General features: G+C 37.7%; 1 protein-coding gene across 2 annotated transcripts; it reads right to left on the bottom strand.

The window, feature by feature from the left end:
- Window positions 1-142: 142 nt before the first annotated feature.
- LOC114245943 (uncharacterized) lies at window positions 143-27,574 on the bottom strand. 2 transcript variants are annotated; one of them, XM_089740388.1, is made up of 6 exons: window positions 27,418-27,574; window positions 26,591-26,700; window positions 7,679-7,829; window positions 5,836-6,027; window positions 5,395-5,595; window positions 143-297 (listed from the first exon to the last, which is right to left on the bottom strand). In XM_089740388.1, exons 1-6 carry the CDS (start codon window positions 27,478-27,480, stop codon window positions 241-243), a joined length of 774 nt encoding a protein of 257 aa, XP_089596514.1. In that variant the 5' UTR covers window positions 27,481-27,574; the 3' UTR covers window positions 143-240. The 2 variants fall into 2 exon arrangements, with proteins under 2 accessions (XP_089596514.1, XP_089596515.1); XM_089740389.1 differs by lacking the exons at window positions 26,591-26,700; window positions 27,418-27,574 and adding an exon at window positions 24,091-24,254.
- Window positions 27,575-27,870: the final 296 nt, after the last annotated feature.

The raw sequence follows: 27,870 nt of genomic DNA, 5'->3' as shown, positions 1-27,870 counted from the left end.
GGTATTCGATGTTGAAAATGACCACTACAGAAATTCAACAAATTTCAAAAAGCAAAACGATCATATATGCAGGATGTTTTTTTTTCTATATTAAATACAAAACATGTTTCTCTTACACGCAATACGTGATTAAATTTTATCACTTAGTATGTGATGTCACTTAGGTGTTCAACTTTGTCATAACAAAAAGTATTTCAATGTTATCCGCTTATAGCAAATCTTTCCTCTTGAAGTGCGATTTCAAAGACGTTTCGATCCAATAATTTTGTCAGCCAACGCATAAAGCTCATCGACGGTCTGAAACAAAATAATCGACATTAAGAATACAATATGATACGAAATTACTAGTACTAGTGATGCCCTGGTAGTCGAAATTCGACTAGGTATAATTAATTAAAATATAATTTCGCCAATACTATAGACAAAATATTAATAAAGACAAACAATATTTAATCTATTCTCAATTTGACCACGGACGTCAAGAACAAAATTTGACAATAAATAAATAGTATGCATGCGTGTGTGCGTCAAATACATGGTAGTGTTTTCTTTATTGATTTAATGTATCTTTTATGCATTATTTTTAAAAAAATATTAGCATTGTGCACTTCTTCTCTATATTCTCTATAAGTGTGGAAAATTCTATAGGTACTCCTCCGTCCGCGCAATTTTCGTAAAAAAGGATACAAAGTTTTTGCTTCACGTATTAATATATAGATTATGCGTTTCGGTTTGAAGGGTGGGACAGCCGTTGTAACTATACTTGAGACCTTAGAACTTATATCTCAAGGTGAGTGGCGCATTTACGTCGTAGATGTCTATGGGCTCCAGTAACCACAAAACACCAAGTGGGCTGTGAGCTCGTCTACCCATTTAACCAATAAAAAAATAAAAAAAACCTAGAATACGTTGAGGACAGAGCTCCCTTCAGATATTGTTCAATACGGTGATATTAATGAAAGATTTTAAGTCACTTAATTCAAAATTTGACATCAGCGAACTTGAGTCTTGATGGAATTCATATAGTACTTGTAGGGCTCAGGAAACATAGTGTACGTGTTCAGTTAGCCAGATCGTACAAGCCAAAAATATCTAGAAATAAACAGCCACAAATTTAACGATTAAGTATTATTTGTTCCTATGCTTGTCATACGATTTAATTTATTTTATTTAGTCGCTGTTTATCTAAATGTCTTAGACTAAACAAACGATGAACTATAACACGTAAAATTAATGTAAATCTTGGAGTTTCAGTTACGTTATGGTCAATTTCGATAATCGGGCAAACACCAATTCTATGACAAAGCACCCAGCGGTTTCACTCGGAATGACTTCGTAGGGATGAGCTCTGTTGGAATCGAGGGTGGTGCGTCGTTGACAGAAGATCGTGAGATATTTAAACCAATTCCTCAGAGTACTGCCCATAAAAAATCTTATACAAAACATAGAGAACAAATCTCTCGAGACCCAGAGGTTTTAAACTATCCGTAAGAATACGATTACCGAAAAGTCATACAATATTTATGGAACAACATTTACTCTCTGTGTGATTGATATTATCATGATCTTTTGGTTTAATAAAAACGAATTATAATACACATTTATTTTCGAATTAATTCTAGAATTAATACATTTTAAATGGTAAATACGAATTACGAAACTGTTTCAAGAAGTATATGAAAGATATGAGGTATTTGACCTGACACGATTTGCCTCCGAACTCAATACCTATCAAAATCATTCAGCGTTCTCATTGTTTCTTTGCAGCTCGTTTTATTCTGATATTATGTTCCGATTACGACATTACGATTACCTTTCACCTCCAAATAGATCAAATAAACTCTTATAACTTTGTACTTGTCATTCTTTATGTATACATTTCAGTAAATAATTTATATAAAATAGACATATTTTCTATACAACAGAAACTTTTAAAAAAACAATTGTAGATGGCTGCTACTGTCATGTAAGGAAAAATGAAAAATAAATTATTATTATGACAAAGTTCGACTTAATTTAAACTTAAATGAATGTTTGAAGTCGTCGTCTAAAGGATAACACGCCCGGTGCATTCGTGTCGAGCGATTCAACGGTGTTCGAATCCCGCAGTTGGATACAAATTTTTCTAATGAAATAGGTACTTAACAAATGTTCACGATTGACTTCCACGGTGAAGGAATAACATCGTGTAATAAAAATCAAAACCGCAAAATTATAATTTATGTAATTACTGGTGGTAGGACATCTTGTGAGTCCGCACGGGTAGGTACCACCACCACCCAAACTATTTCTGCCGTGAAACAGTAATGCGTTTCGGTTTGAAGGGTTGGAGAAACCGTTGTAATTATACTGAGACCATAAAACTCATATCTCAAGGTGGGTGGCGACATTTACGTTGTAGATGTCTATGGGCTCCGGTTACCACTTAACATCAGGTGGGCCGTGAGCTCGTCTAGTTATCTAAGCTATAATAAAAAAGGAGAACTCTATGTTCGCGCCACAACATGTTAGCAGTTGACATGCCACAGGTTTGTTATGTTTATTGACGTATCATGTGAATAAATATCTTATGGGTTAGAATAGAAATAGACAGAACTACCTATATAATAATCGCTGAGTTTTTGGGGAGATATTTGAAAGTTGCATAGAAAGATACTACATTTATTTTATACACTACTTTATTTTCAAGTCCTTAATGACTTTAGATATGTAATATGTGGTAGTATTAAATTTGGTAGGTTTTAAAATGAATGTGTTTAAAACGAATTACATTTATCATTTGCTATATGAGTCCTTTATCAGGGTGAACTGGCCGCCTGTGATAGTAATAATAATAAAAAATGTGGTACGACATATTTAACTCGGGACCGTCGTTTAGGGCAAAAGCATTAATTAGTTTGGTGGAAGGTCTGTCCCTTGCTGTAGGGAGACGATAACAATAAGGTCACACCGAAATGACAATAATATGAACACACGCAACCTTCAGATTACAAAAGTTTAAAACAAACTTTGTCCAATTAATTTTAATGTTATATCTATCACGCAGGTACCTCTGCTCTATTTTGTGTTTGACTAGATTCAACGGACAACGGGTCATTGTTATCATCAACATTTGTCTAGTTATAACTGGTTCTCTGTGAGCAATGTTATGTTACATTATGAATATGTACACGTTTTGTATCAAATGTGTCTCAGATCAGTCTGGGTGCACTATTTATCAAAACACCGATAAAGGTCACTAGTTTCAAACAATGACACTATTCTTATACATAAAGTCAATATTAAAATCTCGTTTTTAGCTGTTGAATTTAAACATACAGAAGTATCGAAGTCACATAGTAGATTTGAGCGGACTCTAGGTTGTTGTTTCATTTGGCTCACGGTTGTTATATCACCTAATGATATAAATGTTGCTGGACTTTACTTAACAAATTAGTTATGTTTTTTTTTACCGTTTCACCGCCCGCCACTAGAGCAAAACTCATTCATACTATGTACAACAATTATTGTGTTCATCTTCAGTGTGTTTGTTCCCAGAGATTATTTTTAACACGTTTCATCCGGCTTTGGAACTCCTCTGCACTTTTTTTTTAATTCTACTAACTTCGAGGGGTTATTCTAGATTCACCGGGTTAGTAGATGAGCTCACGGGGCTCAAATCGGGAGTGTTGCTAGCACTGGCTCTAGCTCTGCTTCGCAGAATCTAACATCGGATCGGTAACGGGACCCACAGAGAAGATCCGGCGAGAAACTCCCCTCCAGTGTTTCTCGAGCGCTATGATACGTTCTCATTCAAACCTCGAGCAGTAGAGGGCTGTTTAGTTGTGTTTAATGTGAGCGTCATTAATTACTCACCATTTAGTGAACCGGATCCCATAGGTAACACAATGTGCATGTCGGCACCTTCCGTCACTAGACATGAGGTCGAAGACTCAGTCGAATTGTATAAGCTGTGTCAGCTCTCAAATTATTGCGTTCCAATTTGAGTATTGAGTTCCAAGTACCATAGTGGTCATTTTATTGCAATATAGACTCACGCCTTTTGAAGTCGTCGTGGCCTAAAGGATAAGACGTCCGGTGGATTCGTATGTAGCGATGCACCGGTGTTCGAATCCTGCAGGCGGGTACCAATTTTTCTAATGAAATACGTACTCAACAAATTGTTCACGATTGGCTTCCACGGTGAAGGAATAACATCGTGTAATAAAAATCAAACCCGCAAAATTATAATTTGCGTAATCACTGGTGGTAGGACCTCTTGAGAGTCCGCATGGGTAGGTATTACCACCCCGCCTATTTCCGCCGCGAAGCAGCAATGCGTTTCGGTTCGAAGGGGGGGCAGGGTAGCCGTTGTAACTATACTTGAGACCCTAGAACTAGTATCTCGAGCTGGGTGGCGCATTTACGTTGTAGATGTCTATGGGCTCCAGTAACCACTTAACACCAGGTGGGCTGTGAGCTCGTCCATCCATCTAAGCAATAAAATAAAAATAAAAAAACGCCTCAAATTTGTTGGCGAGCGTCGGTATTGAAGTTAGGGAAGATCTCCGTTGATCGGTTAGTACCAATTGACCGGACATATATCTATCCAAAGCAACATTTTTATTATAAAATGACTAAAATAAACAACAGATAAAACTGTCTAAGCGTTTTTATTGATGTCTGTGACTCGTGGAATCCTCGTGTTATTATCTCATACTGGTATTTATAAATAAAGCCGATTTAAAGCTATCATCCGAAAAATATAATTTTATAAAGTCAAGGCAACTTTAAAGGCAATAAAAAAAGAAAATAAACCTATATGAAGTTTTGCCAATCGTAAAAAAATATTCTGTGTATTCATTGTTTCAGGTATCAATATAAAAATTATACTAATTCGTATATTCACAAAAAGGATAATTACTTTAACACAAATTTTAAGACCTATTGTTTAAATTTTGAAACAAGTTTGTTACCAGTTTTATTTGGTTCATTTCAAATCATCATAAATTTTAAAATAAAATAGTTTATCGCAGACTAGAGGTCAGGAAAATAAGTACATATTTTAACAGGTTTTCTATTGAATTTTTGATGGTCTGATCGTTGATTTATAATATTAATTTAAAAATATTAAATTAGGATCCAAGTTTTCAGTCAACAATATATGTGTTAGTATGATTTACGACAAATTACGATAGTCAAATTTATTGGCTATTATTAAAACGGTATGAATTATTTTAGTACAAAGAGTTTTTTTTTATTGATTGAGGGATTACATATGACCCGGAGGCCTTTCCAGTTTCACGAGGGCAGGTGAGCGAGGAAGGGCTCAGCCAGGAAAGTGCATTCATGCACTCTTTGTTTCAAATAGTCTCATAAGAATTCTTGGACGCAAAACAAAACCAATTTACATACCGTTAAATTTTTCAATGTCTTAACGTCGTTAGTTTCATATTTCATGAGTGCGAATTGTTCGTCAGTAAATCGTACGCCTTTTTCTATGTCTAGCTGTTTTTGTTCTTCTATTTCTTCACGACATTTAGCCAGTAGCTGTTCGGCAGTCATTTGTTCACATTCCTCTTCAGCTTCCTCGCCGGCATCTTCCTCATCCATCGACTGAGGAGAGATACAGGATTTAAGCATAGGTAAAATGAAAACAAATGATAATCGTTGAAATTTAAGTCTTTTTTTAGAGAACATAACATTAATTAAACATTTAACAGTAATTAAACACACGACACTTTTACATAATAATATGATAATTTTGGAATACAATTAGACAATGAATTTTGATTGTTTAAGGAGAGAGTATTTTAGGGGCTCGATATGAATTAGTTTGGATCTATGTAAACTTACTTGATCGAATTTCTGGGAAGCTTTCAGTTTCCTGTAATAGGCATCGGCACGTTTTTTTGATGCTCTTGCAACTTCCCTGTTAACCATTCTCCAGAACACAAATACTGGGTGGTGGAAAAGTTCCGGAGGACACTCCTTTAGCGGGGTTTTTCCAACAAGGATCAATCTTTTCAGTCTTTCCATCTCGTCAAGCTGTTAAAAGACACTATACTATTTGTCTATATACTATAGTCAGGTCATAAGTATTGTCACACAGTAAAAACTTTTCTTTTAGAATGCTGGCCACAAAAAAGTTTATTGAATTCGAATTTTGAATTGTTCATGAAAATAAAGATGTATACTTTTAGAATTTTACTCATTTTTAAATATGGAGTGGACGCTTAAAGAAGACCGTGATGCAGTGATTGCGTTGTATCGTTGCGGTTACGCGCCAATTCAAATTTTTAACATACTGAAAATTTTGAATATAACCAAAAGATTCGTTTATCGTACCATCAAACGATACAATGAAGAATCTAGTGTAGATGACAGGTCAAGAAGTGGTCGCCCTCGGTCTGTTAGGACTCCAGCAGTGATAAAAGCTGTGAAGGCGCGAATTCAAAGAAATCCCAAACGTAAGCAGAAACTGTTGGCCCTTCAGATGGGGTTAAGCAGAACCACGGTGAAAAGGGTGTTAAATGAAGACTTAGGGCTTCGGGCATATTGAAGAAAAACAGGACATCGTTTGAATGCTCGTCTAATGGACCTGAGACTGAAGAGATGCCGCGCTTTGTTGAAGCGGTACGCGGGAAAAAAATATCGGGAAATTCTTTTTTCGGATGAAAAAATTTTTACCGTAGAAGAGAGCTACAACAAACAAAATGATAAGGTGTACGCACACAGTAGTGAAGAAGCGAGCAACCGTATTCCGCGTGTCCAACGAGGTCATTTTCCATCCTCGCTCATGGTATGGTTGGGAGTTTCTTATTGGGGCTTAACAGAGGTACATTTTTGTGAGAAAGGTGTAAAAACGAATGCAGTTGTGTATCAAAATACAATCCTGACGAACCTTGTGGAACCTGTTTCTCATACCATGTTCAATAACAGGCACTGGGTATTCCAACAAGATTCGGCGCCAGCTCATAGAGCGAAGAGCACACAAGACTGGCTGGCGGCGCGTGAAATCGACTTAATCCGGCACGAAGACTGGCCCTCCTCCAGTCCAGATTTGAATCCGTTAGATTACAAGATATGGCAACACTTGGAGGAAAAGGCGTGCTCAAAGCCTCATCCCAATTTGGAGTCACTCAAGACATCCTTGATTAAGGCAGCCGCCGATATTGACATGGACTTCGTTCGTGCTGCGATAGACGACTGGCCGCGCAGATTGAAGGCCTGTATTCAAAATCACGGAGGTCATTTTGAATAAACTTTAGTGTCATAAGAATCTATGTTTTGTTAAGTTCATTTTGGTATATGAATGGTTACATAATGAATAAACTTGTTTCAATTATTTTAAATTAAACATGTGACAGAATTTATGACCTGACTAGGTATATGTTAAAAGAGACTATATTCATCGTCTGATAATAATTGTAGCTAAATAATAAGAGGATTCATGAACCATATTTTTTTATGGGAAGTAATGAATCTGGGTGGCCCGGAGGCCTTTTCAGTTTCACCAGGAGAGGTAAATCCCAATCGTCCCAACTGAGCCGGGAGGATTGGGATTAATTTGTTAACCGAGAGCCTCCGAAGGAGACTTAGCAGCTTAAGTTATTTGTAGCATAAAGTAGAATTTTTGTACATTCAGATGTTTCGCAACTGCATCAGTGACGAAAATAACTTTTCATTTTTCGCTCACCACTCTGCTAGAGATTCTTTTGTTCAAATTTTCTTCGTTGACAGCTCTAATTCTTTCTTCCAATTCGGTCATGTAGTTCTTGTCCGTGAGCCGCACCAGGTTTGATCCCATGTGCTTCTCCAGCCGCGCACGGACGTGCGGGTGGGCAAAGCTAAAAACCAAAATAAACTATATTAATAATTTTTAAATACAGTATAAGACGCGCAAATTGTCACTCCCGTCCACGTTGAGTAATGTGTTTAAACTAACGCTTTCATTAGAGGATCGGCCTTCCTTACTTTAAGACCAAAACGTCATCATCTTTTATTTATTTATTTTTATGTTTGAGAGATTACTGGTGGCCCGGAGGCTCGGCCAGGAGGGGTGGAATTTGCTAGCAGCTACCCGAGCGCCTCCAAAGGAGACCTAACAACTCAAGAGCAGCTGCTTCGCGAATGAATCTACTACCGGATCGGAGTCGCGACCCACTGAGAAGATCCGGCGAGAGTACGTCATCATCGTTTCGCCGCAGAAGCAGCAACGTCGGAGCCACTGACTCGTGCCACAAGTTATTAGGACTTCACAATTGATGTTCAGTGATCAAAAGTTTATTAATATAGTATTTTTATTAATTCGTCCTTTATCTTTTTTTTATTGCATAGATAGGAAGAGGAGCTCACAGCCAACTTGTTTTTAAGTGGTTACTGGAGCCCATCTACAACGTAAATGTGCCATCTACCTTGAGATATAAGTTCTAAAGTCTCAGTACAGTTACAGCGGCTACCTCAACCTTTAAATCGAAACGCATTACTGCTTCACGGCAGAAATAGGCGGGGTGGTGGTACCTACCCGTGCGGACTCACAAGAGGTCCTACCACGCGTAATTACGCTAATTATAATTTTGCGGGTTTGATTTTTATTACACCATGTTATTTCTTCACCGTGGAAGTTAATCGTGAACATTTGTTAAGTACGTATTCCATTAGAAAAATTGGTACCCGCCTGCGGGATTCGAACACCGTTGCATCGCTAGATACGAATGCACCGGACGTTTTATCCTTAGGCCACGACGCGACAACTCATATCCATACCATTTATAATTTATTATTATTATATCATTATACGTTTCGTTCTTAAGTATAATTATTATTCTGTACATCTCACGCTGAGATGGTCAAATTAGTGTCTAATTTATGTTGTAATCGCAATGGTAAATACACGCGTTAGCACAACTCACGTGACGATGACCTTTTTAAATTATAACTGATACGCGCCTGGTTGAACCAGTGACCTCTCACAGATGATACGCACGTATTAAAAGTATGACATTCCGACAAAAGATAATTGACGACAAAAAGGCGTCTTATATGCCTATTAGTGGTAATAATTTAGTACAGATAACCGGTATAGAGTTCAGCGGTTTCAACATTTTTTTACAATTGTAATCGTCAGCATTTAGGTGAAAGACTATTATATTAAGGGGGGCAAAATTTAAGCTGAACAAATTTATACTAAAGCGAACAAAACCAAAGCTAAATAAACGGCTTAATTATTTAATGTAAATTTTTACGGAAGAAGTTGAGGTAAAATCGCAAAAATGGTATTAACTGTGTCTCGAACTCACGAAAACCGAAGAATATACGAAAACCGAAGAATATATATCTTATCTTTATAAATCAAATCCAAGTCAAAAACAAAAAAACTTTAAAGATTTTAATAGTTTTTTGATTAATTGTATTAATCAAAAAATTAAATTGAGTAATTTGATTAATTCGAGAGTACTGATTTGAACATGACCACTACAAATGAAAAATATTGGAAACTTCGCAACTTGTGAAGTGAAAAATTTAAACGCGGGCTAAAAAACTTGTCCACTGTGATAGGTAGCGGCTTGCCTGTGGGGATATCTATGAGCAACGATGATCCCTTCAATTAGATTGCTTATCCGTCTTTGATAGCAATAAAAAGTAAAGTTATAAATTAAACATCGCGATTATGATGCAAGTCCGAAGTTAATCTAATTCTAATTCAACTTCGCATTAATGAATCGCGTTAATAGTTTTGGTTATTTAAGACTGACAATGTAAACAATTATTTGAGACAATAACAATTGTTAGGTATGTATCTTAATAAATGTAATGAAAATTTATGAAAAACAGAGAACAATATTGCCAAAAAAAGGTTACAAGTTCTAAAATTTGTGACATTTTTATCTTAATGGCGGAGTTCTATAAACACCATGTGCATTATTGTGTGTAAACATTGTGTGTATATATTGAAAGGGACCTCGAAAGACTCACCACTGCCGCGAAGAAGTATTAGAATGTTTAATGGACCCCGTCTTGAAACACAGCTCGTTAAGCGATCGTTGGAAACAACAAGACGAGGTCTAGACGGGCTGTCGTCGCCGTAAAGTTTTACTAGTTTTGACGCTAGAGGCTCGTGTCATAGTTGAAACCTTTATCGTGGCGTACGATGGAGCTGGCACGGTATGGCACGACCCCCACCGACACCACATGTAGGTACAAATTTCATGTAAAGAAGCGTTCACATTGAAGTTCCGGATGCTGATTTACTTTGTATTGGAAGAAATATCTTACAAATGTAAAGTAAGTAAACCAGTACTAACATTTCATAGCTCTAAGATTTGAGCTTACTTGTAATCGTTCAAATATATTGCACTATTTTTTAAGGCTTGAAATAATGTATGTTTTTTTTTATTTATTGCTTATATGCGTGGACGAGCTCGTACAACGTAAATGCGCCACCCACTTTGAGATATAAGTTCTAAGGTCTCAAGTATAGTTATAACGGCTGCCCCACCCTTCAAACCGAAACGCATTACTGCTTCACGGCAGAAATAGGCGGGGTGGTGGTGCCTACCCACGCGGACTCACAAGAGGTCCTACCACCAGTAAAAATCACTAATTGTTCATTACTCTATAGCAGTCTTTCTCAAAGTGGGCGATAACGCCCCCTTGGGGGCGTTTGAAACCTAGAGGGGGGCGTTAAGGAGCCCAGGAAAAAATGGGGGGCGTTGATGTGGGTTAGGGGGGCGCTGTAAAATTTGTAATTTCATTTACTTTAGAGTATTTTAAATTTCACTAAAATTAAAACTCACCTACTACACAATAACGAATAATTAGTTTATATTTCTACCCTGTATGATGTTATAAAAACTTAAAATAATTAACACAGATTTCGTAGGATAGCCCACACACCGTACGCAATCAAGTTGTAACAAGTTTCTGCGGAACATGATAACATTGTAAACATTGATTACTATTTTATTTTTTGGGAAAAACTTTCTTCTCATTTTTTAAGAAAATTCACAACATTTTTTAATATAGTTTATTCACATTTAACTAAAGTATGTCGGTACCATTTTGTTCGATAATTTTTTGCCATCTTGTAGGTAGGGACATGATCCCATTGCTATAGAAATTTTGGGGCTTCTGATCAAAATACCGCGACAATTGGTTTTGGCAGTCCTCTCGTGATGTTAACCTGACACTGCCTAAAGAATTCTGAAGAGACCGAAACGTAGAAATCTGAAGGTGCAAGGTCAGGACTATACGGCGGATGCATTAACACCTCCCAGCCAAGCTCTCTTAATTTTTGCTGAGTGGCTAAATATGTGTGAGGTCTAGCGTTATCATGATGAAAAACCACACCCCTTCTGTTGATTAATTCCGGCCGCTTTCTCTCAACTTCTTGCTTTAATCTCATCATTTGTTCGCAGTAGAGTTCAGAATCGATGGTCCTGCCTGGTGGTAACAGCTCATAATGTATAATGCCCTACCAATCCAACCACATACTCAGCATCACCTTGTTGCGAGTTAACCCGGGTTTCGCCAGAGTCTGTGAAGCCTGACCGGCCTTTGACCATAACCTTTCTCGTACGTTCTTATCGTACGTGATCCACTTTTCATCACCAGTTATCAGCTTCTTCAAAAATGGTTCGGTTTCATTACGTCGTAATAAAGAATCACAACACGGTTCATTAGGTTTCTTTGAGTGAGCTTTTTTGTGTACCCAGTTTTTTTCAAATGCGCCATAATTATTTTGTGGTCAATTCCCAGTTCTTCAGTTACGTCGTAACTACTGACATGCCGATCTTGCCCCACTTTTTCAAAAATGGCTTCGATTTTATCCGTAATAGGCAGAGCGACGTGCATTTTTGACATCAAAATTTCCGGATTGAAAACGCTTAAACCAAATTTGTGCTACTCTCACAGACACTGCACTAGATCCATAAACATCGCAATATTTTTCACGGCTTGCGTTGCTTTTTTACCTTTTTTGTAGTAAAATTTTAAAATGTATCGAATATCTTCATTAGATTCACTCATCTTGACAGTACGAAAAATAAATAAAAATCACACATCTTCCTAATTTTAATTTGGAATTATCTTCTTCCGAATTTAAACTTTTAATGATACCAAAACCAGCTATACAAATAGTATAGCCAAAGAGATTTTATTACAAGTTCATACATTTTTAAGCTATTGCATACCTTTTATCGCGGGCTCTGAGCGCGGCGACCGAATTATGAAATTCCGTAACGAAAAAAACCTAACATCCCTCACTCCGCCTACCATGTAGCTCGCGTTCAACACATTCATACGTTGCGCTTGTGTAGTGTTTGTGAATAAGCGCGTGGCGTGACGTCACACTGCATGCGCATCATGTGAAGTCTGCCCATCTCTCTCGCGCGGTTTAGCTTATGAGTGTGAAGGGGACAGTTAAGGTTTGGCCTTTATTAAGGTTTAATATAGCGTGGTCTTGTTATATTATTGTTTTAATATTAAATTATTATTGTCTAATTATAATGTCATAAGTTGATAAAAAATGCAATAGCTTTACCGCCGCAGTTCCCGAGTGCCACACGTTTTTTTTTTGTCAGGAGGAAATCGCCAAACTTCCGTCCTTCACTGGGGATGGAGGGCGGGGCATGTCGGAGTCGAACCAACTAAAACCTCCTGTCGCTCAACAACCAGCATCCAAACCTCGCATGAGACAGAGCTCATGAAAAGGCAAAGGGGGGAAAGTGAAGCGTTTAGTGCGGGGCACATCTCTCCCATCACCCTCCCCCTCGGGACGCCGGACTGGCGGTCGTCGGCGCCACGACCATCAGCCCTCTCGGTCGGCAGGCTGTCCGAAGCCCGCCTAGATGGCGCCGGTTAGAATAGTCTATCCTACGGAATACCCCGCTGGGTCAGAACCAGCGTGTGTTGAGAATAGCCGGCCTTCCATCACCCGGATGCTCATGCGTAAAACGTGTGCAGAGCAGCTTGCACGTCGTCTTTTTAGGCCCCCTTCGCCGGTCCCCAGGCCGACATGTGAGGGAGACCCGAAACACTTAAAGGGCCAGGGTTTGGGCGAGATCCGCCTCCCTGGCCCCCGCTCCACGGTGGCGGGCCTGTGCGTCTCTCATGCGCCCCACCACCTCCTTTTGCGAGATGGTGCACTCACAGAAGTCGAGCATCGCCTTCCACGACTCGTCGTCACCGAGCATCGATGCCAGAACACTCGGCAACGACAAGTCGTTTCCTATTTTTGCGACGAGGATACGCCGCCAACCCTCCCATGCAGGGTAGGCGACGAGCGTATGCTCTGTTGTGTCCAAGTTGCAACCACAATGGTGGCACTCTGCTGTCGGCTCGGCTCCGATCCGATGCAGGAAGCAACCACCGAAGCAACCATGCCTAGTGAGTACCTGCGTGAGCCGGAAGGTGAGGCGTCCTCTGTCACGATTCACCCAATTCACCAGAACCGGGCGAATTGCCTTGACGGTCCTACGACCAGCCGAAGGATCGGCCAGCCGCCTGGACCATGACTCCAGCACGGACCGCCGAGATTGGGTCCTCCGCGCTCTGACCACACTGGGGCTGGGACGCGCCACGCCCCGGGCACGAAGGTTAGCCCGCCACTGATAGTCAGCGGCGAGCGCCTCCGCCTCCAGGAGCCAAGGCGGCTTCCCAGCCAGTACACACGCCGCCTCGAAAGAGATGGTGCGATAACCACGGATGATCCTGACGGCGATGGTGCGTTGCGGCTGTTGCAGCAACTTCGATACCCCCACGGCCAGTGACTGGCCCCACACGAGCGCCTCGTATAAGGCCATTGACCGCACGACCCCCGTATAGAGACGGCGCGTCACGTGGTCAGGCCCCCCGATGTTGGGAACAAGCCGGCTTAACGCGCCGGCCACCCCCAACAAACGAGGGACCAGGTTCTGAAAGTGAGCACGGAAGGTCCAACGACTGTCCAGAATGAGGCCGAGGTACTTCAACTGCACCCCGACCCGATACGGACGCCTCCAACCACGATATGGGCATCGACAGGTGGCACTCTCCGGGGCCTGTGGAACCACATGGCCTCGGATTTACTGAGTGTCACGTCGAGGCCCAATCTCCTGATTTTGCCGACGACATGCGCCACCCCAGCGGTGGCAAGACGAGCAAACTCAGCAAAACTCCCCCCGGGACACGACCAGCGTGTCGTCTGCGTAACAGATTACGCTTAGTCCCGGGAGGAGGGCACCTCTCAGTACCCAGTCATACCCGATATTCCACAAAAGGGGGCCGAGCACCGACCCCTGTGGAACACCGCACACGACCGGGAACCTGTGCACGATCCCACCGTGTCCAGTACACGTAAGCGATCTGTCCTCCAAATAGGAAGCCACCAGTCGGTGAAGGTAGGGGGGCACTCCGTGTCTTACCAGGGGCATTTTTTTAAATAAAATAACACTTATTGCGGCATAACTATAATAGTTAGACATATGCCGTCACGACAATTTTTGTAAATCATAATGTTTTTTACAAAGTCGTATTACATTATTTTATTCTATCATCAATAGCTTTCGTAGGGCACGCGACGTAAAGAATATTTTAGGTAATTTTTTTTACACCTTGGGTTAAATTATTGGAGTTTTAGTAAGGATACCTAATGTTTTTCAAAAAAGATTATATATAAGATTATGTTCGGAAGCTTCACTATTCCCGAGTGACATAGACTCGGGAATAGTGAAGCTTCCAAACAGTGAAAGAATTTTTCAAATCGGTTTAGTAGTTTCGGAACCTATTGAATACAAACAAACAAGCCTTCCTCTTCCTATCTTTCCTCTTTATAATATTAGTATAGATATTAATTGGTGGCGGTTTTTATTTGAACCAGTTCTAAATTATAAACTAAAATTCTATGAAAAATTACCCATATTTATCTATAATACGAAATGATATTAATTTATTTTTCGTAGTTTCCTTCCTTCTTGTATCGATAATTCTCAGTGCTGAGGGTCGTGGCCTCCTCTAATAACTTTCTCCTGCATCATCTTGCGCCATTCCTGCCTGTTCTCGGCTGTGTGGATAGCAACGTGGACTGAGGTGAGAGGTATTGAGAGTGGAGCGTATTTGGTCCGACCAGCGCATTGGATTTCTGCCTCTGTGCCTTCTCCCGCATACCTTGCCTGTTACCAGCAGCTTTTCCAGATTGTCACCTCTCTTTCTGGTGATATGTCCAAAGATCTCGAAACTCCTCCGCGCGCATGTAGTGCTGAGGCGCATTGGAATCTTGAGCTCGGTAAGAATGGAACCAACGAGTTCTGTGTTCTGTCCAACGAATCCCGAGCATTTTCCTCCAGCACCACATCTCAAACGCGTCGACGTACATGTACTACATTTACTAAAATTAATACAACATTTATTAATTAAATTAATGAAATTGTAGTTTTAAAGTTTTAGGGGTGTATAAAAAATGGGGGGCGCTGAAAAATAATTGATTTTCAAAGGGGGCGGTAAAAGAAATAAGTTTGATAATCACTGCTCTATAGAAAGATATTTATTGTGCTTGTTGATGTATGACGCGCCAATGCATATTTTTTTAACTTTCTAAGTGGCCTTTTGCATGGCATCGAGTGGTCTGACTACGAGTAAAATAATTTAATTAATAAAATCTCTGTTTTTTTTATATTAACAATAGTATCTACATTAGGTAGTAGTTTTTCATAAATCTATGACAGGAATTTAATTCCGTAAGAAGTTGTTCTATTCTTTCTATTATGTAATGAGTGGCGTAAACACATACGAGATAAGAACATTTAGACACCGAATAACAAATGTTTTTCACAAACATTTTAATTAATTGTCACTAACGATTTGCATGATTGGTATTTTCTAGATTTTTCTCGTGCTTTACATATCCCCTGGATCATTTATTGGAAATTAATCTGTGTTATAATGATAGCGGATATGTTATATTACGTTACCCTCGAACCAATTGTGTACGGTCCCTAAAATTCCGTGACAGAGCTAAATTTTCTGAATGTTATACATGACACTGATACGAGTTTGCGATTTATAGTTATTCTGCTTATTCAGTTGCATTGTTTATTGGACCGTTTTACTGTCGAAAAACTTTCGTAAATACCTGGTCAGGTCATAAATTCTGTCACATGTTTAATGTAAAATAATTGAAACAAGTTTATTCATTATGTAACCATTCATATATCAAAATGAACTTAACAAAACATAGATTCTTATGACTAAAGTTTATTCAAAATGACCTCCGTGATTTTGAATACAGGCCTTCAATCTGCGCGGCCAGTCGTCTATCGCAGCACGAACGAGGTCCATGTCAATATCGGTGGCTACCTTAATCAAGGATGTCTTGAGTGACTCCAAATTGGGATGAGGCTTTGAGCACGCCTTTTCCTCCAAGTGTTGTCATATCTTGTAATCTAACGGATTCAAATCTGGACTGGAGGAGGGCCAGTCTTCGTGCCGGATGAAGTCGATTTCACGCGCCGCCAGCCAGTCTTGTGTGCTCTTCGCTCTATGAGCTGGCGCTGAATCTTGTTGGAATACCCAGTGCCTGTTATTGAACATGGTATGAGAAACAGGTTCCACAAGGTTCGTCAGGACTATATTTTGATACACAACTGCATTCGTTTTTACACCTTTCTCACAAAAATGTACCTCTGTTAAGCCCCAATAAGAAACTCCCAACCATACCATGAGCCGGGATGGAAAATGACCTCGTTGGACACGCGGAATACGGTTGCTCGCTTCTTCACTACTGTGTGCGTACACCTTATCATTTTGTTTGTTGTAGCTCTCTTCTACGGTAAAAAATTTTTCATCCGAAAAAAAGAATTTCCCGATATTTTTTTCCCGCGTACCGCTTCAACAAAGCGCGGCATCTCTTCAGTCTCAGGTCCATTAGACGAGCATTCAAACGATGTCCTGTTTTTCTTCGTTATGCCCGAAGCCCTAAGTCTTCATTTAACACCCTTTTCACCGTGGTTCTGCTTAACCCCATCTGAAGGGCCAACAGTTTCTGCTTACGTTTGGGATTTCTTTGAATTCGCGCCTTCACAGCTTTTATCACTGCTGGAGTCCTAACAGACCGAGGGCGACCACTTCTTGACCTGTCATCTACACTAGAGTCTTCATTGTATCGTTTGATGGTACGATAAACGAATCTTTTGGTTATATTCAAATTTTTCAGTATGTTAAAAATTTGAATTGGCGCGTAACCGCAACGATCCAACGCAATAACTGCAACGCGGTCTTCTTTAAGCGTCCACTCCATATTTAAAAATGAGTAAAATTCTAAAAGTATACATTTTTATTTTCATCAACAATTCGGAATTCGAATTCAATAAACTTTTTTGTGGCCAGCATTCTAAAAGAAAAGTTTTTACTGTGTGACAATACTTATGACCTGACTAGTTATAATCGATTGTTACCTGGAAACAAGTTTTTGGGGCGCATAACACCTACTTTCAATGGTCACGATATTCTCTGTAATTTTATATGGAAAAAGGGTGCGAAACGATGGTCGTAAAAGCGGAAGGGGAGTGGAACTCATAATTGCTATGTAGAATTGAGAAAGTTTAGAAGCGAACTTCTTTGTATTTTATATATAGGAATCTTGATAAGGCTTCTCTCTTTTGGATAAAACGTTTTTGAAGTGGCCTAAGGGATAAGACGATCGCGGAGATTGTCGTTGGTCGTTGAAGGACGGGCGTCCTTGGGGTGACGCTGCGAATCTTGATTTAGTGTTGACCGCGGAACTCCCCCCCCTCCCCCCTTCTGACCGGGTTCTATCTAGTTGTTGGGTGCGGTAGGGTCATAAAAATATCCTTGGGCCCGTGGTCTCAACATCTGCAGATTATCAAGTCCCACATACACCGCGTGCCCCCTAGGCGCGGACACCTCGTAGGAGGTTCGGCCCACTGCCCAAAGAAAGGGATAAGACAATCGGTGAACTTGTATCGTGTGTTCAAATCTCGCAGGTAAGTACCCATTTATCTAATAAAATACATACTCACACAAACTCCCGACTTACATAATGCAGGAATAGTATACGGTAAATACTACGCAAATCAAAAACCGTAATACGCAAATTATAGTCATGGAATAGCGTTTTGTCAGCTTGCAAGGAGAGATACCACTAACCGGCCTATTTTTGCCACAAAGCAGTCATGCGTTCCGATTTGAAAGATGGAACAATTTTCATATAAGATAATTCAAACTCCGACCTCATATCGCAAGGTGGGTGCCCCCGTTCACGTTGTGATGTCCATGGGCTCCAGTAGTCACTTTACACCGGTGGATTATGAACTCAGTCGTAAACACGCCTAGATTATAAAATTAAATTACACTTAATTTAGGTAGGTGGATAAATAAATAAGAAACTTTCTGAAATATTCTAAGGTCTATGACTTTATAGTTTAAGTTGCCGAGGGGCACGTTTTACTGTCGCATTATTGTATTTCACCACGCATAGTAAAGAACTGAGTGGATTTTTATAAAGAAGATCTCATAGTTTGATCGGTATCGTTAATTTGTATTTTTAAGTTGTGTGTGTTAAGTTGTGTGTGGTAAATTGGTATTTATGTCTCTTCTTTTTCTTGCCCTTATTCCACATCAAGTGCGGTCGGTGCGGCATTTCCTCTCATCATGCTGCCTAGGGATTTGGCATGATTTTTATTACCGGTCATCTGCCTGATATCAACTTTCCTTGGTTTATATCTCCAGTATTATAAACATTGTAACGTGCCATTTGGAGGGATATTTACTGTTTTTTATTTTGGTATTTTTTGTGTTCTTATAAACATTTACATTAAGATTTTTAAATATCAAAAATATCTAATTTTATTTAAAAAACAAAATCACATTTTGTTCAATTATGTATAATGTGAATTTATTAAACAGCTATGTGAGAAAAATAGCTTCAGTATAGGATAGCCGATGTAAACAAAAAGAAAATAAATTGCGGGCGGGGTGATAGTAAAAAGATGAAATAGATGATCTCGAACAATTCGACAAACTTATTTGAAAATCTCATTTGATGGCGCAAGAAATATCATTCAAAGAACGTCCATTTAGCTGCCTGTTTATTTGTAATAGTTTATTTATAAATTGGATCTGTATTGAGTAAATTATTATAATGTGAATTGTTTTGACGTGTATTGCCAACAAAACAAATTACCTACTGCTCACTCACTCTCTGTTCCAAAAAAAAGTATTGTTATTATAATGTTTTGCTATTTACAGGTTAATTTTATATTCATTCATTATTTGAACGAAAAAGTAATGATTGGGAAAAAAATGTTTTTTTACAGTAAAGTTTAGAGATTACGGTGTATAAACTCAGTAATTTTAATGTTGTGTTATACCGTAGTAAAATATAAAATCTTAACAAATTCAGTATTTTTCTTCATACTGTGTGAAACATGCGACTTTAGAATCGTACATCACATAAATTACGGACAAGTTTTAAGTATTATATATTCTTATTATAATGTCCTCCCTTGTATTATGTAAGGTGTTCTTGAGAAGGTCGACAGTATTTGTCACCAGGTTCCCGATTGGAACTATGTTATTGTACAAAAACTCCACATAATATGTAGCGGAATGGACACGAAATCGAAATTTTCAGGTATTACTAGTTAATTTGTATCACTAAAATTCTAATTTTAACATATTGTTGATAAGAGACAGTTTATTTAATAAATAAATTCGTCAACCATTCTGAAAAATAACACATCCGAAAACAATATAATATTTCATTGAGGTTCCTTCATTTTGTAAAAAAAAAATATAATACACAAAAACGAACGAAATTAATTCAATTTCTTTTTACTTACAGCTTCTCATTTGGATTCTATTTTGTTACTAAAAGAGAGATAAAATGAATAGTGAGCAACGAATTTTATTTTCTCTAACAGTAAATTAATCATTCAAATGTTTATTCACTTAGTTGAAAGTGACAGACAAAAACAAACTGGTTTCTTTAGTAGACATTCAGACAAATGGATTTATTTTCCGAGCAAAAAAATATATTCAAAAAATATATTATGCATTTGGCTTTCAAATACAAGAGCGATCGATTGGATACTCAGAGCGCATGTAAATCTAAATTTAGAATTATTGTAGTGGCTGTCTAAGTACCGATCTGTCTAATATTATAACAAGGCGAAAGACTCATCTATATATTAATACGTGAAGCAAAAACTTTGTATCCCTTTTTACGAAAATTTCGCGGACGGAGATGTATGAAATTTCCCATACTTATAGCGAATATAGAATAGGAGTGCAGAATCCTATTATTTTTTTAAATTATGCATTTATAATACTTTAAAAAAATAAAAAAGACATTACACACACTACCATGTATTTGACACACACGCATATAATTATATAATCTTCGTTTATTGTCAAACTTTTGTTATTGCTTGAAGTCTGTGGTTAAATTGAGAATAGGTTAATATTCCCAAACTAATGAACATTTTCCAAATAAGATATGACCTAAAGGTCTCTGTCACCAGGTCATAAAATTAAAAAAAAAATAAAAAAATAGGTTAATATTATTTGTCTATGGTGTGGTTTTGGCGAAATCTGCAATTAGAACCATAATAATATTCAAACTTATAATATAATTTCAATTAATTATAATCGAATTTCGACTACTCCGGGACAACTAGTTCAAAAAAAACAGACAAATTTCGCGGCAAATAATTTTATTGAGAGGGAATTTCTCAAATATATTTTTATAATTTTTATCTCCAACATCAAAAAATTAGCACGTCATGAACTAGCATAACGATCGATATGGCTCTTAATAGTATATTTCAAACAGTAAATTCTTGTTACGATCATTTGGGTTACCTACATATATTTTCATTTCGTAAATGCTTTACGGACTTTTTAAGCGCCGATGACATAAACCGTTAGTCATGCATACAAATTTAAAACCCAACGAATCATAATCGAAGCTGATGAAAAGTCAAAATTGTTTCGAAAACGCAGTCTTATATGTTAACACCACGACAACGGTGACCTTGAGAAATATTTTAAAGAAAAGAAAATATTTATCTTGAATACTAAAGAGGAGTGCGTCTGTATTTTTAATAATTGTATAAATATACAATACGATAGTATCATATGTCGGATGAGTCCATTGTAAGTTATCGATGTATATGTAAATACATATGTTTTGTTGTTTATTTAAATACTGCTAAAATTTACTAATTCATTTTATGAACAGTCGTGCTCTAAAAATTAATTATTAAATATAAAAATGCTATGCACACGGTATCTCGATGCGATGAATGTTGATTTTTTTTTATTGCTTAGATGGGTGGACGAGCTCACAGCCCACCTGGTGTTAAGTGGTTACTGGAGCCCATAGACATCTACGACGTAAATGCGCCACCCACCTTGGATATAAGTTCTAAGGTCTCAAGTATAGTTACAACGGCTGCCCCACCCTTGAAACCGAAACGCATTACTGCTTCACGGCAGAAATAGGTTGGGTGGTGGTACCTACCCGTGCGGACTCATAAGAGGTCCTACCACTAGTAAGTAATTTCATTATTTGATTCTGAATTTAATCAGGCAGGCAGATCCGCGGAGCACACTCGCCTGCTTCTTGTAACGCTTTTAACATCACGTGTTATATGATTGATATTCCAGCCGAAACACCTATCGTCTGGTTAATCTGAAATGCTTAAATTTTTGTTCTGAATTTATTCAGTTATGGCATGTATTCATCAATAAAAACCGGAATAAAGATCATTGATGCCCATAGACACAACCCACTGAGTTTCCGGTGGTAGATTTTGCGAATTACTGCTCTTGTTAGGGTCAGTGTTAGCAAACTCACTCTGCTTGAGCCCGCGTGTTCATCTACAACTGCACGAGTAGCTGGAATAGCCCCTTAGGCTAGCAACGAAGACATAATTAAAAATGCTTTAATGGTTTAATTATGTGTTTTTTATTGTTTCCGACATTTCGAATACTATAGTTTTAGTGGTCTCACAGAAGACCGCCGGAAATCGTATAAAAACGCGAGATTAAACCGCAAAAATAGTTTTAATTATATTTAAAATAGCTACTCTCACAAGTGCAATTATGAACTCAACGAATGAATTAACTAAAACATCTCGTTCTTTTACCAAGCCGTCTGCAATAAAACTGAGAGCCGTTTTATTTTTAAAAGTACTAAACGTCACGGACATTCAATGAATACGAACGATTTCAGAATTTATATTCTTCATCGTCTTCACTTCTCTACGAACATTATTTGTTTTGTTAAATGTTTTATTGAATGTTTTTCACATATTGTTTTTCACATTTAGTTATTGTTTTAGCTATATTTTTTAAAATATTATATGTTTGTATTGTACTGTTTGTTTCCCAAATAAATAAAATAAATATGAGTATGATTATACTAGGGTATGTGAGACTTGACAACCCTGGTAAGTACTACAAGTAAATAGATTGTAGTTAAATTGGGTATTTATATTTTAGGTTTTCATATCCTTTAGAGAAAATTTATCACTATTATCATCTTTGTATCGGAACATCATGAGAAGAATATTTTTTTTTTGTGTAAGTTCGTAGTTTAAATTTTTGAAAAATAAAACGGTGTTTTCTTTCGGTATTTAGTACAAAAACGATAAATATGAATTTAAAACAATGAATAACTCATTGTTTCATTTCCCATCAGCCACATAAAACAATTAACAATATACACGTACATTTGTACTGAACTATATTGAAGATATAATTCTAACGGAAATAACTATATAAATGTGTGTACATGGATTCTTGATCTTGCTACGTAAAATATATTTTTTACCTTCATAAACATTCAAGTTTTCAGACGATTTGCGGTGCTCGGAATTTAAAACGCGCGAAATGTTGAGTCTTGATAATGGGCTCGTTATGCGAATGGTGAATGAAACCAAATATTTATACATGTGGATAAATGGTAGTGCTAATGGATAAAGTGACGGGTAGGTACCACCACCCCACCTATTTCCGCCGTGAAGCAGTAATGCGTTTCGGTTCGAAGGGTCGGGTAGCCGTTGTAACTATACTGAGACCTTAGAACTTATACCTCGAGGTTGGTGGCGCACTTACGTTGTAGATGTCTATGGGCTACAGTAACCACTTAACACCAGGTGCGCTGTGAGCTCGTCCACCCATCTAAGCAATAAAAAAAAAGTGAAATATTTGAAACATATTATGTAAAAACCCAGTCATGTCACTTATCGGAGTTTAACTGTTTTTCGAGGCCTTTTGTCAATTGCACCTTGTTTTCAAATTGGCAAGTATTAATAAGTTCTTAAATATACCTACTAGTGGTCCCGCAGTAGTCAAAATTAGAATTTAATCAATTGAAATTGGAATATGGTTCTATTGTCATAGATTTAGCCAAGACTACACTATGGACGAATATAAAGATAAACAATATTAACCTATTCTCAATTTGACCACAGACTTTAAGCAATAAGAAAAGTTTGACAATAAACAAAGAGTCTATGTGTGTGTGTCAAATAAATGGTAGTGTGTGTAATGTTTTCTTTATTGATTTAATGTATCTTTTATGCATTATTTTAAAAAAATATTAGCATTGTGCACTTCTTCTCTATATTCTCTATAAGTGTGGGAAATTTAATACTCTTCGGTCCGCGCTATTTTCGTAAAAAGGGATACAAAGTTTTTCTTCACGTATTAATATATAGATATTTATACATCAATTATATTACGATAGTTGAAATGAAATAAATATCTGGGCTCTGGAATCTTGAACTGACATATTTTTGAGAAAAAACATTTCCTGGTTTACGAGCGCACGAACGTTTTGTGGAAGTGTTACGCGCACACGTTATGTGCGTATCTCTTCATCGGTAATAAAAGCAAAAACAATACGTATACTTAGTTTATCGGTTACATGTTAACGATCGAATAAAAAGAGTCTCGGCATTAATGAGGATTCGAGATTAGTAACATATGTTTAATGATGTTATACTTCATTTATTGGATACAAGTAGGTAAATCACTGTAAAGTAGTTGATGAAATTATTCGGAATTCAAGATGTAATTTTTATTGGACTTTAATTGGTGATTCACCTGATTATAGATGAGCTTCTTGTGGTACACTCAATTGGTGTAGGGTTGTCGTCGTTGTCTCTTGTTGAGCTCCGCCTTCCACGATCAGCTAAGAGTTCAATGGTCGTCCAAAAAGAGCCTTCGGAGGCGTTTGACGAAGCTCTTTGCATTTTTGAGCACGCGTGATAGACGATGCAAGTTTATTCCGTCACGGTAGAAGGTGCAATGACTGCCTCTATTATATCCCGACCCCTGAATGAAACTACAAGATACGCCTTCAACACGCAAACATTAATCTAAGTCTTTTATGTGAAACTTTCGTATGGACGCCCATTCAAAAAAGTTTATCGGCACTCTAGTCGTTAATTGAAGTTAATTGTTATGCTTCCCTTTATAGTTCGACGATATTGAATGAGCGGAAGTTGGTTACTACCAGAAAAGATTATAATTTTGAGGCCTTTAATTATAAAACATAGACTGAATTGCATACAAAATTAACATTTGATGGATTCAGCGCGCTTTTCAGTTAATTAAATATAGAAACAGAGCGATGGCGAAGAGGTGTTACACAAAAAAGTTTTACTGGACAACTGACTTAAATGCAGGGAACAGCCTAGTTCCATCGGCTTCTCCAGAGGTGACCCGGATGGCACCAACGTCGCGACCGGGTCAGCCGGATGCTTGATCGGCCTTCAGCAAACTCATGAAAATAATTAGGCTCATTTTTTATTCGTTGAAATACTTTCATGAAACGAATTTGAAGTTTGTCAAACGAGGTATTTTGATACGAAACGCTTTGGGATAACGTTGTTTATGGCTTGCCGTCGCGGGGTAGATCAGCGTGATGCATCACTCAATACGTGCTTTGAATTAAATTATGTTGTTACAGACATTCAACAGTCAAAATAAAGAGGTTACGACAATCGAACTGCCGGTGGTCACGCACAGAATTTGCCGTGTCAATTGTATTAACATATGATTAGCATTATATTACGTACTATATTGTTCATCATCATCATCATCATTTCAGCCTATCGCCGTCCACTGCTGAACATAGGCCTCTACAATAAATTTCCAGTGCGACCGGTCCATTGCCACCTGCATCCAACGAGACCCAGCGCTTTTTACTACTACTTTTTACTATATTGTTATAGTAACAATACTGGTATAGTTTAAAATAAAAAAATTGACCGAAGTCCATAGTTGTCATAATTTTAATTCCGCCACCCAGCGCGATACATCAGATCGAAGAAGTATATTATGCGTAGTAAAGCATTATACCCTACCACCGGCTACTATGCAAACTTATAATTTTTGTGCAACGATGTTATTAATAAAATACACCCATAAAAAAGATTTTTTTTCGTCGTCCTCAATTTTCATTATGATAAGTAAAAAACATTGACCATAATATTTGAGTTGAGAGTATATAACAATATCTTGGGAAATCGTGGGTTAACGTGTCATCAAAATTCAAGCGTAAACCACTATTCAAAATTGTACACTATCGATTTACGTTTTGGCATATTTAAATATGTTCAATGTTCAATGTGTGTGTTTCATCATGTTAACTGTGCCAAATCTCCATTTTCTTGTGCGTAATGTGATTAAATAGGGACACAAAGGTTTTTTTATTTATGAACTCATTCTTACGCGTGAATAATAAGCCGACGAACATGAGAGATCACGGTCTATCGGTATAGTTTGCTAATGTGAAACGCTGATCGAATGGGGGTAAATGCGTTTGAAGTGTGAACGTGGTAGAATCACCGGATTAACAGCACGACGCATCAACTTGTCTACATTCGGAGAACTAAACACGAAGAGAGTATTGTTTTTTTTATGAGTGAAGGATTACTGGTGACCCGGAGGCCTGTCCACTTTCACCAGGACAGGTGGGCCAGCAAAGGCTCAGCCAGGAGGGGTGGGATTTGCTAACAGTCAGTATACTACCATATGCCTCCTCAGATTTTTTTGTTCATCATTGTTCATCACTAAATGAGTAGACCGAGCTTACGGTCCGACATCTGCTCAGTTGTTACCAAAGATCATGGACATCACAACGAGAATTCCGTCGCCCACCTTAATACGTTCTCGAATCCGGACATTCAGTAAAGATGGTGAAAGCCGAGAAACTCTCTGTAACGGACAAAGCGGAAGAAGAAGGCTCTGGGATCTTATACAAAATCATGAAATCCTATAGATGGCTAGTTCTAGTCCCACCCCGTAGAGGAGAGGAACACAGAAAATAGGAGAATAGGAGCATGTCGTAACGCTTTATAACGTGACAGATTGCATGCGAATGATGTACCTATTCTTGATGACGTACATGGCTGTTAATTTTGTAAACACTTCATACTGTCAGTTTATTATCCTGCTCAAATGATAAAACGAGATAATAAATTGAGTAAGACTAATATTTATCTCGTAGTTGGGCCACGCGTCATTCGCATTTTTCCCCACAAAATAATGACGAAATTCGATGTGCGTTTAAAATTATATATGTATATATGCAACTCACGCATATTGTATCACTTTTGCCTGCCACCAGCGCGGCAAATTGGGCAGTTGAAATCTTTTCATTTTTTTACGGCTCATTTCGCCTTCACCTGTTTCATCCTCTCCTTCAACCTGGGTTCAAGACATACAATTGAGTTTAGAAGTTATAATAGCATAGATGAGCAAATCAGCTTACGACAGTAGCCCGTGTTAAGCGGTTCTGCCGCCCACTATGAACTATGACGTCAATGTATCTCGTTTGCATTGAAATAGCAACTTTACTAGCATTCCAATATCATGTAGGTATTCGTCATGAATGGGATTGGTTCGCGGCAGGATAGAGAAAAGAAATCCGGACTGGAATAATACATACAAAAGTAACTTCTTACGTTTATACGCCCTTTATACGAAGTACTGAACTGATTTTGACGTTAATTGATTTAAGTAGTTATATAAATAGTTAGGCGTAGGAAAAAACGTTGACAACTTTCATCCCATTGCTGAGCATAAATCTCTGTTCATGCGATATAAAGTCTAGTCCACGCGGGCGAAGCTGCGGTCGAAAAACTAGTTAGTATAATATGATAAAAAAATATTTATTATTGCAATGGATTTATAAAAGACCGGCTCGGTAATATTTTATTACCATATTTTGGAATATAAGGTCAAGTTTTTTTTAACTGATGATGTTTTGGATATATTAGTGTCGAATATTTATCAAAAAAAATATTAATGTTTTTGCAATTCATATTTTTTTCGCTTTTGCGCATGATTTGTTATCTTCCAGCCTTGTATTATTTTCGAAATTTTAACTGAGTTAATAACTATATAATTCATGATCAAACTTACTTGAATTTTTACTCTTTTGTCCTTATCATCCTGATCTTTTTTGTTTTCAGTTTTATCCCCCATTTTAGCTTTCAAACTTGATAATTTAGCATTAAATGTTTTTCACTTAAGATTTAGATTTTGTCTATTAATAAATTTCAATAGTATTTAATTAATCATTTCGCAAAAATTTTGTTCGTACATCGAAAAGTTGGTCTCGGAATTTTGGCAACGTCAAATTAGATTAGACGCTAACGGTATGTAATCATAGATAATAACACTGAATATTTAAACGGTAATGCCAGTATTATATTTTGAAACTTAATTATTCTTAATATTATTTTGAATAATAAAATTTATAAATAAATGTCGTTCTGTGAGGTGCAGTTTTTTTTTAATTTTTTTTTGATATTTGAAGTTGAGTACCTACCTTATGAAGCAACTGTAGTTAAGCGTGTACCTACTAGATTGTCT

This window comes from Bombyx mandarina, chromosome 04, assembly GCF_030267445.1.
Source record: "Bombyx mandarina strain Sakado chromosome 04, ASM3026744v2".
NCBI lineage: Eukaryota > Metazoa > Arthropoda > Insecta > Lepidoptera > Bombycidae > Bombyx > Bombyx mandarina.
This window is presented reverse-complemented; position numbering and strand designations above follow the sequence as displayed.